Source organism: Eretmochelys imbricata, chromosome 3 (assembly GCF_965152235.1).
Source record: "Eretmochelys imbricata isolate rEreImb1 chromosome 3, rEreImb1.hap1, whole genome shotgun sequence".
Lineage (NCBI taxonomy): Eukaryota > Metazoa > Chordata > Testudines > Cheloniidae > Eretmochelys > Eretmochelys imbricata.
The window spans coordinates 29,318,800-29,335,662 of NC_135574.1; the positions used below are offsets into that span (position 1 = coordinate 29,318,800).

At 40.4% G+C, this 16,863-nt stretch overlaps 1 protein-coding gene across 1 annotated transcript in view; it reads right to left on the reverse strand.

Annotated features, from left to right (window-relative positions):
- The window catches only part of GREB1 (growth regulating estrogen receptor binding 1), a 78,105-nt gene that overhangs the window by 42,827 nt on the left and 18,415 nt on the right, over nt 1-16,863 (reverse strand). The window contains exons 4-12 of the mRNA XM_077811555.1: nt 12,189-12,371; nt 11,730-11,873; nt 10,163-10,288; nt 7,950-8,072; nt 7,134-7,271; nt 4,855-5,040; nt 3,745-4,095; nt 2,842-2,970; nt 123-248 (exon numbers count right to left, since the gene is read on the reverse strand). Coding sequence (XP_077667681.1) covers nt 123-248; nt 2,842-2,970; nt 3,745-4,095; nt 4,855-5,040; nt 7,134-7,271; nt 7,950-8,072; nt 10,163-10,288; nt 11,730-11,873; nt 12,189-12,371 — 1,506 coding nt within the window. The remainder of the gene's footprint in view (nt 1-122; nt 249-2,841; nt 2,971-3,744; nt 4,096-4,854; nt 5,041-7,133; nt 7,272-7,949; nt 8,073-10,162; nt 10,289-11,729; nt 11,874-12,188; nt 12,372-16,863) is intronic.

A 16,863-nucleotide genomic window follows, 5' to 3' on the forward strand; every position in this document is an offset into this window, starting at 1 on the left:
TGGGACTCTGCAAAGGGATATGGCTCTGCCCACACAGATCCAACTGCAGGATCATGGCCTTAGTTTGTCTTGAAGGAGAGACACTCTGCTCTGCTACATCTTCAGACACCTTCATTACTTACTTGTGCACACAGCTGCTCCAGTTATATCCAATGCTGTTGGCTTATTCACTGAAGTAGAAAGAGATGAAGACCTCTGGCCTTGGTTTTCTTGATAAAACTTGTCCAGCAGAACCTCAATGTCACCATCTACCACATTGAAAGGACAGTGGATATTAGTATCCATGGTACACAATTAAACTCTTCTCTGAATGGTTCCCATAGTCATAACAGAACCAAACCAACACCCAGGGCAACGAAACTATGGGCCAGTTTCTCCTCTCACTTGTATCATTGTAAATCAGGACTAACCTCATTGAAGTCAATGGAATTACACCAATAGAAAATGGATGTAAGAGACAAGAGAACCAGGCCCTATGTTAATGGAACCCAGGTCAAATATATATCTGTATCATCCCACAGGAAAGGGATAGGCAGGTCCCAACCATAGTGTAAGGGATAAGTTTAAAATAAAAGAATGTCATTAGATAAGATTCCCTGCAAAGCACAAGACTTAATACAATGTTAAATTTAAAAAAATCAGACAATCCTTAGCTCTTTTATACAGTGTTTTTCATCTGAAGATATGAATGTGCTTAACAAAGGGTGTCAGTATCATTAAACCCACTTTACAGATGGGGAAACTGAGGCAGGGAGTGGTGAAGTGACTTGTCCAAGGTTATCCAGCAGCACAACTGGAAATAGAACCCAGGTCTTAAAAGTCCCAGTCTAGAGCTTTATCCATAGTCCATCCTTCCTCCCTATTTAGGCAGTGTAGCCAACTGGATAGAGAGTCATAGTAAACTAAAAAATGGAATACTCAGAAACGAGGGAGCACAAGAGAAGTAAGGTTGTACACTCAATCTTAACTCTGCCATCTTGGATTTATGTCTTAAAATATGGTCTCTTTTTATATCATTGTAATTTATTTGTTAAATAAAATAAAATATAATGCAAACCTGAATTGCTTATAAAACCTTACTTTTAGTTCAAAGAAAAGGAGTACTTGTGGCACCTTAGAGACTAACCAATTTATTTGAGCATGAGCTTTCGTGAGCTACAGCTCACTTCATCGGAAGCTCATGCTCAAATAAATTGCTTAGTCTCTAAGGTGCCACAAGTACTCCTTTTCTTTTTGTGAATACAGACTAACATGGCTGTTACTCTGAAACTTTTAGTTCAGTCACTGCAGACTTAGTTTGATTTCTAAATCCCAGTAAGTGATGTTTACGAAACAAGTTCTGCAGCCCATGTAAGCCTGCAATATGGGCTTCTCTAGCTATGCATAATGCAGAAAACAGACACATATTTTACTGAATAGTGCCACTGTATATCATGGTATATCCAGCCACATAAGGATCCTCCTTACAACCTGTTCAGTCTTGTTGAAAGATATACAGGACACAGCGTTAGCACTGAGTGCTCAGTTTGCTCAGCACTTGTGCAGAGACACATTAGTACACCCGGAGTGAACTGAGCAGCATCAGGCTCTAGATTCTTAACTGCAATCTAGTGAGTGAACATGATGTGCATGGCTGCTATTCGGAGGATTTTCAGTTACTCTTACTGCCCAAGGAAAAGAAGCACCTGAGTGCTTGTGAGAGTCATACTTAATAGAAAATGGGGGCAGAGGCAGCAACTGACATAGAAATGTGTCTGATGGTTCTAAGAAAACATAATCACTCTCAAATGGTTAGTTGATGGCTTATGACTAGAACTAGGTGAAACTTTTTTGGCAAAGAGTAAATTTGCTAAAAAATGCATTTTTCTGGGCACTGAAACTATTCACAAATTCAGGTCAAATTTGGCAAATAGTTTTGGCCAAAAAAAAACCAAACAAAAAAACCCCCTTTTTTTAAAAAAGTCAAAACAGTTCATTCTGACCATTTCGAAACAAAACATATTTGACTTTTTGTTTCAAAATGACATTTTGAAATTTAGCTATATTTATTTTTTAAAAAGAAAAAGGAGAAAAACCTCCAAAAATGAAACAAAAGGAAAAACCAAAACCATTCCATTTTATTTTGGGTTGTTTTTTTTTTCATTTTGAGTGTTTTTCAATCCAAAATTATGTTTTGCTTGTTTGGCTATTTTTTTGTTTTTTGTTTCAGTGACAAAACCCAAAATAATTCATTTCAAACCTTTTTTTCTTTTTTTTTGGTTAGACCCCCAAACCAAAACCCCTCATTCACTCAGCTCTGCTCATGATGTATGCTGGGCACACTGTTCTTGCCAGCTCCCCGGCCTGCAGCACCAGCACCCCTCTGTTTACTTCACCTTGCTGGATTGCAAGTGGAAAGGAGCCATGATCAGCAGCCCTACTGGTGGCTCAGTACTACTCTCTCTCTCATTTTAGAGGGCTCAGGATTGAGTGCATGCTGAGGTGTGGAAGGGGAGTACTCAAATTCTCCTCTTAATCTGAGCATGTTCATTGGTATCAACGGAAATTATGTGCATGCATCAAACACATTCACCCATCAATCTGTCTGTCCTGTGCAGTCAGAAATAGAACACAACTATACATTCATGCATTTTTAGTCAAATATAGGCATTTATAAACTGACGTATTCCAGGAGAATTTCTTAAGGAGAGACCAAATGTGCTTTCCCAGATCTTCCTTGTCTCATTTGTACATATTCTTATTATATACACTGTTCCTGAAAAGTGATGAACTCCTGCAATTCCCACTGACTTACAAGGATCAGGCTCTTAGAACTGTGTCTATTTATGGCATGTTATGTACCTGGACAAAGGGTGCTAAAAAAAGAGCCCAATGTTTCCACTTTCCCAGTAACTAGTTGATAGTTAACTTCTTTCTGATACTCTGCTGGGGTAAGCATGCTCTCAGACAGTACTCGTGCCTGGTACTTCCCTAAAAGACAAAAAATAAGCTCTTTTTAATTTGAATTTCAATTTTGAATTCCATTCAAATTAAAATAAAAATTCTCTACTTAATTTATAAAATAACCCTAACAATACCTATCGAAAGGCATATTCCCCCAAAACAAAAGTAACAGAAATCAGCATCTTTCTCTCCCACCTCCCCAAACAAACAGTCTTATGCTCCCCCTCTATTTGTCTTTTGTCTCGGGAAGTATGTTTCCAAAGCAATATATGGAAAAGACTGTACGAAAACAGTCTTGGACTGGTCATTCATCCGAGCCATACTGCTTTCAGAATGAACCCTTAGATCTTAGTTATTGCATAGACATTCAAACCCATTATTCTGAGTAAAGCTGTAGAGTGCCAAGAATTCTTGCCAATATTATCAGCACAGCCTATATAGAACTTAGCTGTCTTTGGGAGAACACAAAGAAAAAACATCCTTGTGAAACTGAGAACATGCTCAAACCTCTCCTTAGTGGAGATATTCCGGTCAAACACAGAAGTTGGACTGTAAAACTACATTTTCTATGTGACTTAGACCCAACCTCAAAATTTGCATATGCACTGGTGTGCATGCGCAAAACCCTCCTTTGCATCCACCAGCAGGCAAAGCATGTTAGCAAGTAGCATGGGTCAGGGCACCCGTCCACAAGCAAGGGTGTGCAAGGGCATGCAAGCAAGTTAACCCAACTAACTTTTCAGAACAGAAAATGATGGAGTTTTCCAGGTTTGTCTCAAGATTTTGTGCTAGGGATCTCACCTGTTACCGCAATGCAGGAATCTAATGCTCTGTTTCTGCAAGCACATATGATCACCACATAGTTCGTCTTCACTAGCTTCCCTTCAATGAGCAGCTTAAACATTTCTGAAAGTCCCTCTGCCAGAGAGTAACTGCACTCGATGATATGGACGCTGTCATTGCAAGAGCTGGCTGCCAGCCCAGCTAGCCAGGGAAGCTGGGCCGATGTCATTGGTGCAATCTGGCTGGGAACCGGAGGGAAAGCCTGTGGAATGGCCTGTTGATACTGACGGATTTCAGAGAGGTGCGACTCCCGCCACGAGCGCATGAATATCTGTTCCAAATCCTCAGTCAAAGGGACCTGATCTGGAGCTAAAGAAACATCAACATTATAGGCCCATTATAAATCACTTGCAAATGATGTCGACCTAAAAATAAAGCCCCTCCCCTCTGAAAAATATAGCAAATTAAAATCCTTTGAGAACTGATTTTGCTCTGGTTTTACACACACAACTCCACTGTCTTCACAGGTGTTACACATGGTTTATAGCAGAATCAGGCCCTTTGCCCATATGAAAGATTTAGGACCAGATTCTGGTCCCACAATGCAGGCCCTTTGTGTCACTGTGTAAAGCTTCCCTAACTGGGAGCAGAACATTCCCTCAGCACTGGGGAATCCCTAATTGGCTAAGAGCACTCTCTGCCGACTCTACACTTCACTCTTCCAGAGTCCCACCAGTGTACGGGGTGTATCAAAGCATGGCTTGGTGGGGAAGGGAGGGCATGGCTAGTGTTGGAGAGACGTTATGCTCAGTGTAGGTTAAAGCAACCCTCAGCGTAGTTTAAAGTCAGGCCCCAGCAGCCCTAACAGTCAGCATGAGCAAATCTGCCATATAGCCACTTTTGTTCCATCCTTGGTTCCTACACAGAGCAGAGGTCTGGTTCATTTCAGCATGCCTCAGTATTTGGCCCTGTATTTTTTAAGACCCAGCAATCAGCTCTTTCACTACAGCAGGAGCTCCTTTAGTTAATCTAAAAAGCACTTCATCTAAGAAATCTTAGTCTTTACTCACCAATGGCAAAATGTAATAATTCTAGTCCAAGATTCTACACAGGTGAAAAAAAACTCACCTAGTTGAACAAGGTAATAGACGGTTAGTAAAAGCTGCATTTCCTCTGAAATAGGCTGTATTGTAGAGGCACCATATTGTTCATAAGCCCTAGATATGGACTGTGAATTTCTGTAGCAGGTGTACAAAAGAGGGCTGATTATAATGTCATTAAGGTTCCCACAAAGATAAGGGAAGTTCCCATGACCTGTAATATAAACAATATTTGCACTTGTCAGATAAACTTAATTGAATAATTCACTATGCAGCCATCAAACAGGTTACTAACACTTTAAACGGTAACAGCTTGAATAATATTTCAGTGCTCGGGGGAGTCAGCAAAAGAGATTAAAAGCAGTAGGTGAAGTCATGTGTAACACCCTGGCTCCCTGTGTTGTGTACCCATAATGACTAGTTCTATTCTAGATTGCTGCTAGACTGCGCTCATCACCACAGAAGCCAAGTGCCTTGCAGGAGCACACTAAGCAATGTAAATAACATCGGTCACGTGTGCTGTGGTTCATTCTCTCATCCTCGTCCCAGGGGAACAACTGTGTGTGGAGTGGTTTGTTTTGGTAGGGTTTTCTCTTTGGTTGGTTTTTGCTGGGGGAGGGGTTGTCGGGTTTTTTGGTACATGTTGTTTTGTGTTTAGTTAGAGAAGGCCAGTCAAAGTGCACCTTGCACTTGGAGCAGAATGTGGTGAGGTTTGTGATGGTCCTTAGTTCCTGTGGGAGTTCATTCCACAGTCTCAGATCAGCCTCCAGCAAAGCTCTATCACCTGCACAGATGAGCTTTACCCTAGTTCCCCTGTACCAGATGAGCAGAGGTCTTCATCCCAGAACTTTAGGCGATCTTCTAGATATGCTGGGCACAAGCCACTGAGCACCTTAAAGATAAGGACTGAGAATGTTCCACATGGAGAATAAGAAATGAAGGTGATTACCAGCTAATGGAGGTAGCTCAAGTGGTAGACGCCCGTATTTTAGAGGCTGAAAGTCCTAGATTCTAGCCCTACTCACGGAAGCAGAGTTGTTACAAAGTGAAGTTCCATATGTAGAACAGAACTCCTGCTGATTTCAGATGCTCAGAATGAGCCGCCCCTGAGAGAAGAAGAGTATTGCACATTGACTTAGGGCTTGTCTACACAGTGCGGGTGTGCAACACACCAGTGTGCACTTACTGTGCAGACCCTTGCACACACTCAGTGTGTGCTGATGTAGTCCCATTTCAAACAGTACTGCATCAATGCACACTAGGGAACTTTCAGTGTGTGCCAGCTGGGTCTACATGGACAGTTAGTGTGTGACACACTGGTGCACGCTAGATTTTGCATCCCAGCTGGTGTGTCCTAGCTCTATGGCTATGTCTACACAGCAATTAAACACCTGCAGCTGGCCCATGTCAGCTGGCTCTAGCTACAGGACTGTTTAACTGCAATGTAAACATTCAGGCTCCCGCTGCAGCCCAAACTCTGGGACCCTGCAAGGGGGTAAGGTCCCAGAGCCCGGGTTCCAGCCCGAGCCCGAACATCTACACAATAATTTTTAGTCCTGCAGCCCAAGCCGCACAAGCCCAAGTCAGCTGACCTGGGCCAGCCATGACCATGCTATGAGTCTTTTATAGATGTGCCCTAGGTGTATCATGGCTGCTCCACAAAAAAGATAATACCCTACTACTTAGCCAGCGTTTTACATGAACACACTGTGCAAGCTTTATATCTGTTCCTCACAATGCACCAAAGCTGCAATGCTTTCTAATACTTCCCCCATCCCAACCCAGACAAAGACTACAGGTGTTCCTAAAGTACCTGATAGAACTGTGATGTAGATAAGGTCTACTTTAGTCTAGATTGAGATGTAAACACTGAGGACCCATCACAAATTTAAATCTACAAAGGCCAATGCACTAATTTACGGCCTTACACTCCTTAACTGTTGACCAATCTTGTTCCTATAGTAGTAAATGGGAATTAAGCATTTGATTTGCATGGCAGCAGGATTACAACCTTGAGCTCTTTGGAGCTTTGCTTTTGTTTGTTTGTTTGTTTGTTTGTTTGTGTTTGTTTGTTTGTTTTAGGGGTTTTTGGGGGGAGGGTGACTGGTTGGGTTTTTGGGTTATTTCTTATAATTATCAAGTTAATTAGTTAATGTTTGCACATATAAAATGCTATATAAGTTTGATCTCCAAATACATTAAATTGCCTTTAAGCCTGTGTCCAGTGTGTTTAAAGTTTCTTCCCTGAATTCTAAAAGCAAGCCCATATCTTTGCATGTCTCTTACACACACGGATAGGTTTTGTACCTTTAAATATAACTGGTTTTGCTTTACATATTTTCAGCAAGTTATCAGGAACAGAAACTGGTTCTCCAGAGCCCACCATTGGAGAAGAGACTGGTCCCACCAGAGTAGAATGTGTCAAACACGATAGGCCTGCCACATCTAAGAATTAATTCATAATGTTAATACAATCAAGTAATAATCATATTGATGCAAATAAATTCACAACATTGTTTTTCTTGACGAAGAGTATTAAACACCAACCAGCATCTGCATTCAAGATCAATGTTCCATTCGTTTTACAATTACAAAACAAATGACTCATGAAATCCTAATAAAGCCTATATTTATTATGTTAGCTTCCTCGAAGTAATAATTACATTTCCAAGCCCTTGAGTATCACACATGTCTAAAGATTGCAAAATGAGCATGAAAAACAACATGCTGGCACAAATTCAATAATATGGACAGGCGTGGCTTTATCAACAGCAAACATGTATGATCTGCATTTTTCCACTATAGTAACATATTCAGATATTCTGATTCCAAGGGAATGTTCTTGCTATCTAGGTATTGAGAGGGAAATTAAAATTCACCAAAATGTATCATTTTTTTCAGTGTCCCATTTTTGACAGCAATCATACTCCACACAACAGGAGGTAAAAAGACTATTTTAAGGAAAGCTAGTAGATTACAAGACTGATTTCAAGAGCAGTTAGATGCTGAGGCACTTTTGAAAATCATCTGAGGCACCTCGGTGGATCTTTAGGATCCTAAATACCTTGTGATATCTCACTCCTCACTCATTATCTTTCAGACAAAACAGTTCAGCCAATTTACCATTTTTATTTCTATTTGGAGTCTGCAGGTTGGGCTGCAAGTTCCAAGTTTCAGTAGATGATGGCGACTCTGGAGACCATCCTTTGTGGCGCTTTTTAGGAGGCCCTGAATTTGTTAAAGTGCCTGGGTAATATTAATACATGAGAAAATTATTAATATGCAAATGGAGAAATATTTTAACTTGTTAAATCACACGTATGACAGTCCAATATGATTTTTCATAGACCAGCCCTATAATTATTCTACTAGATTGCATCAGACATGCACACAGACTCACTAGTCTGTATATGACCTTTATTTTACTGTGCTATGTTACACCTTAATAATTTCAACTCTCCAGAGCAGGGACCTGTGATTCATTGCATCCGATGAAGTGGGTTTTAGCCTATGAAAGCTTACGTCCAAATAAATTTGTAAGTCTCTAAGGTGTCACAAGTCCTCCATCTATTTTACAGCACTGTGAGTTCTGGGAAAATGGTACTAGTATAGCACTGACTAATATGTTCTTACCCTGCAAGCCAAGAACATATAAGTTTTATTCCTTGTATGTCCAGATACGAGACTCAAAATGAGCAGATTTAGCAATTAGGAGACATTGGATAAAATTTACCAAAGTACATTTGGGGAGTTAGGAATCTAAATCCCATTGAAACATAATGGTACTTAGGAGCTTTTGGAAACATTACCCACCATCATTATTTTTGCCACCCCACACTGGCTATCAGCTTTATTTCTCTGATATTCAAGGTTGGCAGCTGAAGAGACTCAGCAGCTGGCTCCTGCACCTTGGTTTGTACTACCAATTACCATGCTGAGCCACATTTCTGCTGAAGTTCCTGGTCTTTGATTTCTTGTGTTTTCCTGGGCATTTCTGCAATTTTCCAGAATGGTGAATTTGCACTGTTACCAATTGGTATTTCTGACCAGTGGGTGTTAAGAGTTTTCCAGGTTTTGCTCAGAACCTTGCAGGACTGAGCTCTTAATCTCGCCCTACCTTAATATGCAAAGGTACCAGTACATCTATTCGCACTGTCAAGGCTATCTTGACAACAGAATGGTTATTCCCATGTACACTTCAAAACCTGAGTTTGAGTCTTATAGATTAAGAAAGGTTATATTTTCTTTGTAAAAGATACTATACAAAAATAAACAATATATGTGCAGAACTAGCATGCCTTCAGATCTGGAATAAAATTATTCACTTGAAAAGTCATCATAGAGCTAGTATCTACCAAAAAGATAGCCTTTTGTCCTTTATATTTTCCCCACATGAGGGCAATATATGGCCATTTGTTCTACTTTCAATTACTTATCTTTCCAGCATAATCCACAGCAGAAGGCACAATTTCAAGAAGAGCAAATCAATATAATGTATTTATTTTTTGCAAATCCCCAAATCCTGCCAGGTCTCACATGGGTTATGTAATTCACTGACATCTGATGGTTTTCTTTGTGAAATGAGAAGGTGAGATCAGTCCATTTTCTAATAAGCAAGTGCCCATCCACTTAGAGAGGCAAAGTGGTCAAGGACTGAGTGGGCATAGAAACTGAACCAGGATGAGGCATACTGCCAGTGCAATTCAGTGAAGATTACCTAAAATTAACCTATAACCTGACTTTGGCTATGATATGGCTATTCAGAGTTTTCCTGCCCAAACAGCAGCTCCATGGTGCTCGTGAAGAAAAGGTTGGAAATCACAGATCAGACAGAACCATGCTGGAGAACCATTTAAAAACAATATTTAAACAAAGAGTAATGTGAACAGTGTCTTAAAATCTGGTATTTCCCAGTGTGGACTGCATCCTTTGATAAGTAGCTTCTGAATGGTCAGAATAAAGCTTTCCTGGATCATTGAATTGATGTATAAAACCTGTTCTGGAGTGACTATAAGAAATCGACACAGACAAATCCTTCCAAGAGTCTGGACGCTGAATAAAGGCTGCTTTCTTTTCAAACTAAAATAAGAGTAAAATGAAGTAAAAAAAAAATAAATTACTGTTCTGACTTCTACAGAAGCCGTGTCAGAAAATACATACAACACACCTTGAAAGTTAATAAGGAACAAGAGATTTTATTAACACAATGACTCTTAGGGCAATATTCTGATCCAGGAACAGACGAATTTATGCCAAATAGAATACTTCGATTTCTCCTCAGGTAACCAAATCAGAATATACAATTTAGATTGGTTAAACACAAAGTTCAAAGGTACCTAAGACTGATGGTCTTGTCAGAGCTGTCAGGTTATTTTTCACCAGCTGTTGTTTGGGAGAATCTTTGCCATTGTAAACAGTTGAACCTAATGCTGCTGTTGATGGGAGATGATCAGATATTATGCCTGCCACAAAAAAAGAAGTTATTTTAAATAAATTATTAGAGAGGCATTTCCTCAGATGGTGTAATGAACTGATCAATTGGTCTCTGATTTCAATGGAGGTAGGAGAATTTACATCAGCTGAGGAACCCCTCATTGTGTTTACAGCACTGAACACAGTGGGCCAATTTGGATCTCATATCAGTTTTACACTAGTGGAACTCCACCGACTTCACTGGAGTTACTTGGGGTTTACATGTGGATGAAGCCCCAATCCTGCAATCAGATCCACATATTCAGCCCAATAGCATGAAGACACCTGCTTCCATGGGAAGCTCATTGCAGGAACGGGCCTTAATGAAAAGAATCTAGCATTGTATCAATACAAATAAACTCAAGCAAAATTTTGAGTTTACATTTTTTTCCAAACATCTTTTTATTTATCAGGAGTTGACAGTGTCACATTAATAAATAGGTAGATTTGACTAACCCTAACTCTGTTTATAATTACTTTTACTTTTTCTACATTCATCTTTTGAAAATACATATACATCAGTGATGTCCTAGGGGGATTAGTGGTTTGTTCTCAATAGACACCAGGTTTCCAAATCTCAGCTGTTTAATATATTTGGAGTTCAGGCTCCTCTCTGATAGAGATAATAAAAATGTCAGTGGAGTTGCTGAAGTTCTCAAAATACAAATACCCATCACACTCACAAGACACTGGACAGCTGATTTCATTAGGAGGAAATTCAGGGAGATCATTTCACCTTTCATCAGTAAACACCTACCTATTCACTCCAGGAAATGGAAAAGCAAAACCTTCAGAAAGAAAATATTTTTAACCATAAAAGATAATGGTTATTTTTTTAAAAATATGAAAACCTGGCCTTAATTTGTCTGAAATATAAAAAATAAACCAATGTCTTTACTAGCAAAAGAAAAAAACAGAAGCTTTCAACCTAACTTCCATATAATCTCTGCAATAAAGAGGATTTCCACTCATATCATAAAATAGACTGGATCAGAGGAAATCACTGAAATAAACAGGAAATAAACTGAAAAAAACTGAAATAAACAAACTAATTTCCAAAGCATTTGTGGCTAGATAAGCAACAGCTGCAAAATGGTAAAGCCCACTTTCACCACCTTACAACAGATGAATCTCAAAGATTTGGCTTGTCCTAGCTATGAAGCTCACTGATTCCAAAAGAGAAACATTTTCTGAACATTAAGCTATTTGTCAACTCTTCATTAATTACTTTGAAAAACCGCTTGTGATGAAAAAGCCTTCAAAGAACCATTAACTTTCTTTTTTCAGAGCGATGACATTATTATACCAGTTACTTGATTTAGTTAACCCAGACATCCGCATTTTATTCATTTTGTGCTATGTGTTTCCATTTACCCACACACACAAATAAGAATATTTAGTAACCCAAAGGGTTTCTCTTCTCCAAGTTACCTGTTTGTTGAGTCCCAGCCGGAGCATTTGGGTTTGGTGCTGGAACAAGCTCACTTGTGGTGGTTAGCGTGGGGCCCGAACTCTCTGGCGGTTGGAACAAAGTGCTTGAACAAGGACCGGATGAAGCCTGTCGGCCTCTGAACTCTACGAAAACAAGACCCTTCCACTGAGACGCGATACAAGAGCTTTATCTTTGCAAATTTAAATTGAGAGTTTAAAACATGAACTAATTTGAATCAGTTGTTATGACATTTGGAAAGCGGGCACTAACAGTTTGCCAAACATGCCATCTTTTTATTAATCAATTGCTTTCTACAGCTGCTCTTTAGTAATCACCTAGCTTTAAAGACTCCTTCGTTTATCTGTCTATCTCAGGTTTTTCTCAGACGCCAATCTCTGTGCTATCTAAGCTCTGCAGACAAGAACCAGAGCTCCAACAAGACAGCTTCATTATCTCACCTGCCCCTTTCCAGCAGATTACAGATCCTTTGGTAAGAGCTCCTTGTGCATTCCTGACCAGATAATACTTTAAGTGTTTCTGTTTCTTGGGCTGAGTGGTCAGTTTAAGATTGATGTGATTGGAAAATTCAGTAAAGTAGCAGAACCCCTTCTTGCCACAGCCAACACAATTGCCAGAGAAACCTGATAAAATAAACAATACAAAAGATCTGGTAAGATAGGTGTCAGTGACATGTAGACACATCACTTCCCATGGGATGGTGAGCATTTGTTGTAAATAATTCATCTGATATAGGGTAGCCAACCTGTGGCTCCGGAGCCACATGCAGCTCTTCAGAAGTTAATACGCGGCTCCTTGCGACTCTGGGGCTGGAGCTACAGGCATCAACTTTCCAACATGCTGAGGGTGCTCACTGCTCCACCCCTGGCTCTGCCAGAGGCCCTAAGCTGATCGGTGGGGTTGCCGGTGGGTGGGGGGTGCTGGGAGCGGCAGGGGAGCTGATGCGGGGCTGCTGATGTATTACTGTGGCTCTTTGGCAATGTACATTGGTAACTTCTGGCTCCTTCTCAGGCTCAGGTTGACCACCCCTGATCTGATACAAACATTTTCTTACTAAAAAAATTATGTCAAACCCTCCAAATTGCACTTGGCCATCAGGTTTCCTAAATTAAGCTTCACAGTTAGTAAATACATACCTTGTTTTCATTGCCTATGGTTATATTTTTCATTTCAGACCACTTTCAAAAAATTCCAGATCCCTTCATACCCAGGTCATAGGAATGAAAACAGGCATTCTAAAGTTGGTCTACACTACACACCTTTTAGCGACATGGCCGTATCGCTAAAAGTCAGGCAGCGTAAACGCTGTTTGAGGGCACTTTTGCTGACAAAGTGCTTCCATCCCCTATGAGCGGGGTTCGCATTGTCAACAGAAGAGCGCTCCTGCCAACAACAAGCCGTTTACAGTGCCACTTGCTGTGGCAAAACTTCTGTCTTTCGGGGGGGGCTTTTTAAAGCACCTATGAATGACAAAAGTTGTGTAGTTCAATTGGCAGTGTAGACAAAGCCTTAGACTATTAAGGCCCTGACTAGAAAGCACTTAAGCATGTGCTCAAATCTATCCCTATGCAAGACAACACTGAGCTATTACCAGCAGGAGAGTGGGTTTGTGTGGTGGGGGGTGGGGAGGTGAGAAAACCTGGATTTGTGCTGGAAATGGCCCAACTTGATTATCATACACATTGTAAGGAGAGTGATCACTTTAGATAAGCTATTACCAGCAGGAGAGTGGGGTGGGGGGAGGTATTGTTTCATGCTTTATGTGTATAAAAAGATCTTCTGTACTTTCCACAGTATGCATCCGATGAAGTGAGCTGTAGCTCACGAAAGTTTATGCTCAAATAAATTGGTTAGTCTCTAAGGTGCCACAAGTCCTTCTTTTCTTTTTGCGAATACAGACTAACACGGCTGTTACTCTGAAAACTGAGCAAGTGCTTAACTTTAAATGTGTATTAAGCACATCTTTAAAGCAAGATTCAAAAAAGGGGGCTGGACATTTATATAGATAACAAGAATATTCAGAATTATCATAGTTAACACTAGCACATTTTGGAAAGGATATTAAACCTCATACTTCAAGGCTTAAGCCAAACCCTACCTATCAGGGTTAGGAAGACACCTAATGTACGGAGCAGATTATTCCACATCTGTCTAATATGAGGTTGCGTGTACCTTCCTCTCAAACATCTGGTACTGGCCACTGTTGGAGACAGGATAGTGAACTACATGGAGCCCAGGTCTGGTTTAGTATTGAAATGTTCATGGTCCAATATATTGCTGCAATGAATTCCACAGATTCATTACTCATATGTTAAAACTACTTTCTTTTATCAGTTTTAAATTTGTTACTCTTCAATTTCACTGAATGTCCTTGTTTTCTGGGTTATAAGAGAGTATATAGGAATGGTTTTACTTTCCACCGTTTGTTATTTTGAATCCTCCTATCATTTCCATCTTATTCACCTCTCCTCTAAATTAAAGAGTCACAATCTTGCTAAATTCTCTCTATACTGAAGCCTTTGATGCCTATAATGATTTTCTTGGCCCACTTCTGAACTCCTTCGGTTTCTGCTTTATTTATGTTGAGGTAGGTGCCCACATATGAACCCATTATTCCAGATGAGGATGTATCATCAATTTATATAGCAGCATGATAATATTTTCAGTATTATTTTCTACCCCAGTCTTTATAGATCTCCACATTTTTTGGCCACTGCTGCCCATTGAGAAGGGGCCTTCAGAGCTGTCCAGAAGTCATCCCATATCTTTCTTACTCACCCATTGTCAAGGTTCCTCCCCCACTCTGAACTCTAGGGTACAGATGTGGGGACCTGCATGAAAAACCTCCTAAGCTTATCTTTACCAGCTTAGGTCAAAAACTTCCCCAAGGTACAAAATATTCCCCCCGTTGTCCTTGGACTGGCCGCTACCACCACCAAACTAATACTGGTTACTGGGGAAGAGCTGTTTGGACGCGTCTTTCCCCCCAAAATACTTCCCAAAACCCTGCACCCCACTTCCTGGACAAGGTTTGGTAAAAAGCCTCACCAATTTGCCAATTTGTAGGTGACTACAGACCCAGACCCTTGGATCTTAAGAACAATGAACAATCCTCCCAACACTTGCACCCCCCCTTTCCTGGGAAATGTTGGATAAAAAGCCTCACCAATTTGCATAGGTGACCACAGACCCAAACCCTTGGATCTGAGAACAATGAAAAAGCATTCAGTTTTTTACAAGAAGACTTTTAATAGAAAATAGAAGTAAATAGAAATAAAGAAATCCCCCCTGTAAAATCAGGATGGTAGATATCTTACAGGGTAATTAGATTCAAAAACATAGAGAACCCCTCTAGGCAAAACCTTAAGTTACAAAAAAGATACACAGACAGAAATAGCTATTCTATTCAGCACAATTCTTTTCTCAGCCATTTAAAGAAATCATAATCTAACACATACCTAGCTAGATTACTTACTAAAAGTTCTAAGACTCCATTCCTGGTCTATCCCTGGCAAAGACCAGCATACAGACAGACACAGACCCTTTGTTTCTCTCCCTCCTCCCAGCTTTTGAAAGTATCTTGTCTCCTCATTGGTCATTTTGGTCAGGTGCCAGCGAGGTTACCTTTAGCTTCTTAACCCTTTACAGGTGAGAGGAGCTTTCCCCTGGCCAGGAGGGATTTCAAAGGGGTTTACCCTTCCCTTTATATTTATGACACCCATCCTGTCTGTTAAGAGGTTCAGGGAGGAGTTTAAGAGACAACCACTCCTGCAGCCCCTTGTGGAGTGGCACAGCACTGCACCAACTCTCCTTACAAGGCTACAATTTTGCCTGATCCTAAACCCACTGAAGTCAATAGCAAAACTCTCCTTGGCTTCAATGCAAGACAAGGCTCCCTGTTCAGTAGGTGATAATAGGGAAGGTTATGTTAATATTTAAAGTCACATCTTTCACACAAACTAAGTTTTCAAATTAGCTGCCAACATTTTTGTTTTACTGAGATAAGGAAAACTAAAAGCAAGCCACTGAAATATAATGCTCTAAAAACACCTGTTCAGAAGGAGAATACAAGGAAAAGTATTGTTCGCTCTGCTTACAAATCTGATTACCCTCCTCATTAGCCTCGTAATGGCTCAGCAGAATGTATTAAAGGCCAGAATTCATCCTTTGTTGGTCTGGTATCTAAGGGTACTAGGTCTTTTTGCTAGGGATATGTTGGAGTGTATTGAAATATGACTGTTACATCTCAGGTTCTGGTATACGGGTTAGTAAAGGTCACTATGACTTATAACACTAGGACAAATTAGCACTCTGCATAAGCCTCCATGTTAAACCAGGTATCACAAAACCATCTGTCTAACATCACACAAATATCAACAGTAACAGATGAAAACCTTCAGTTACCTCAGTAATTAAAGCAACAGTAAAAGGAACCCAAAATAAAACCTAGTGATTAAAGCTGTACAGGTTTCAGAGTAGCAGCCATGTTAGTCTGTATTCGCAAAAAGAAAAGGAGTACTTGTGGCACCTTAGAGTCTGTTAGTCTCTAAGGTACCACAACTACTCCTTTTCTTAAAGCTGTACAGTGTTACATGTGTTCTAACCAGATTCAGAGTTCATGAAAGGGGCATAAACTGGAGAATGAAATTCCTGTTCATCCACAGAACACAGAAAGCGTGGCCAGCAGCAGTGAACTTTTCCCTACACTGACACCTACCCAGATGGGTTTTTTTAAGCCTGACCATAGAAGAAACCACTTCCTATGGCAAGACAGTGTTGTCTGTGCCTGTTCTAGAATTTATCTATTTGCTGAGACAGACTACCAGGTCGCCAAAACTGGTGATAGAAAAAAGCTGTCCAGGAAGAAGCAGGTCATGGAGCACGAAATCTTTTCACGTGCACTACAGAGCCACTTGGATCAGTTTCCATGATACAGTGCCTGCTCCGTGGTACGCTTGAAAAGATTTCGTGCTCCATGACCAGCTTCCTACTAAGCTTCCTAAGTGACTCACTTAGATCAGTGACCACAACCTGGACCAGACTCAAACTAGCAGAGACTGCACTGAAAGGTTCCATAGCCTTTAAGGGCCCCCTGAGCAATATCATTTAGCCATG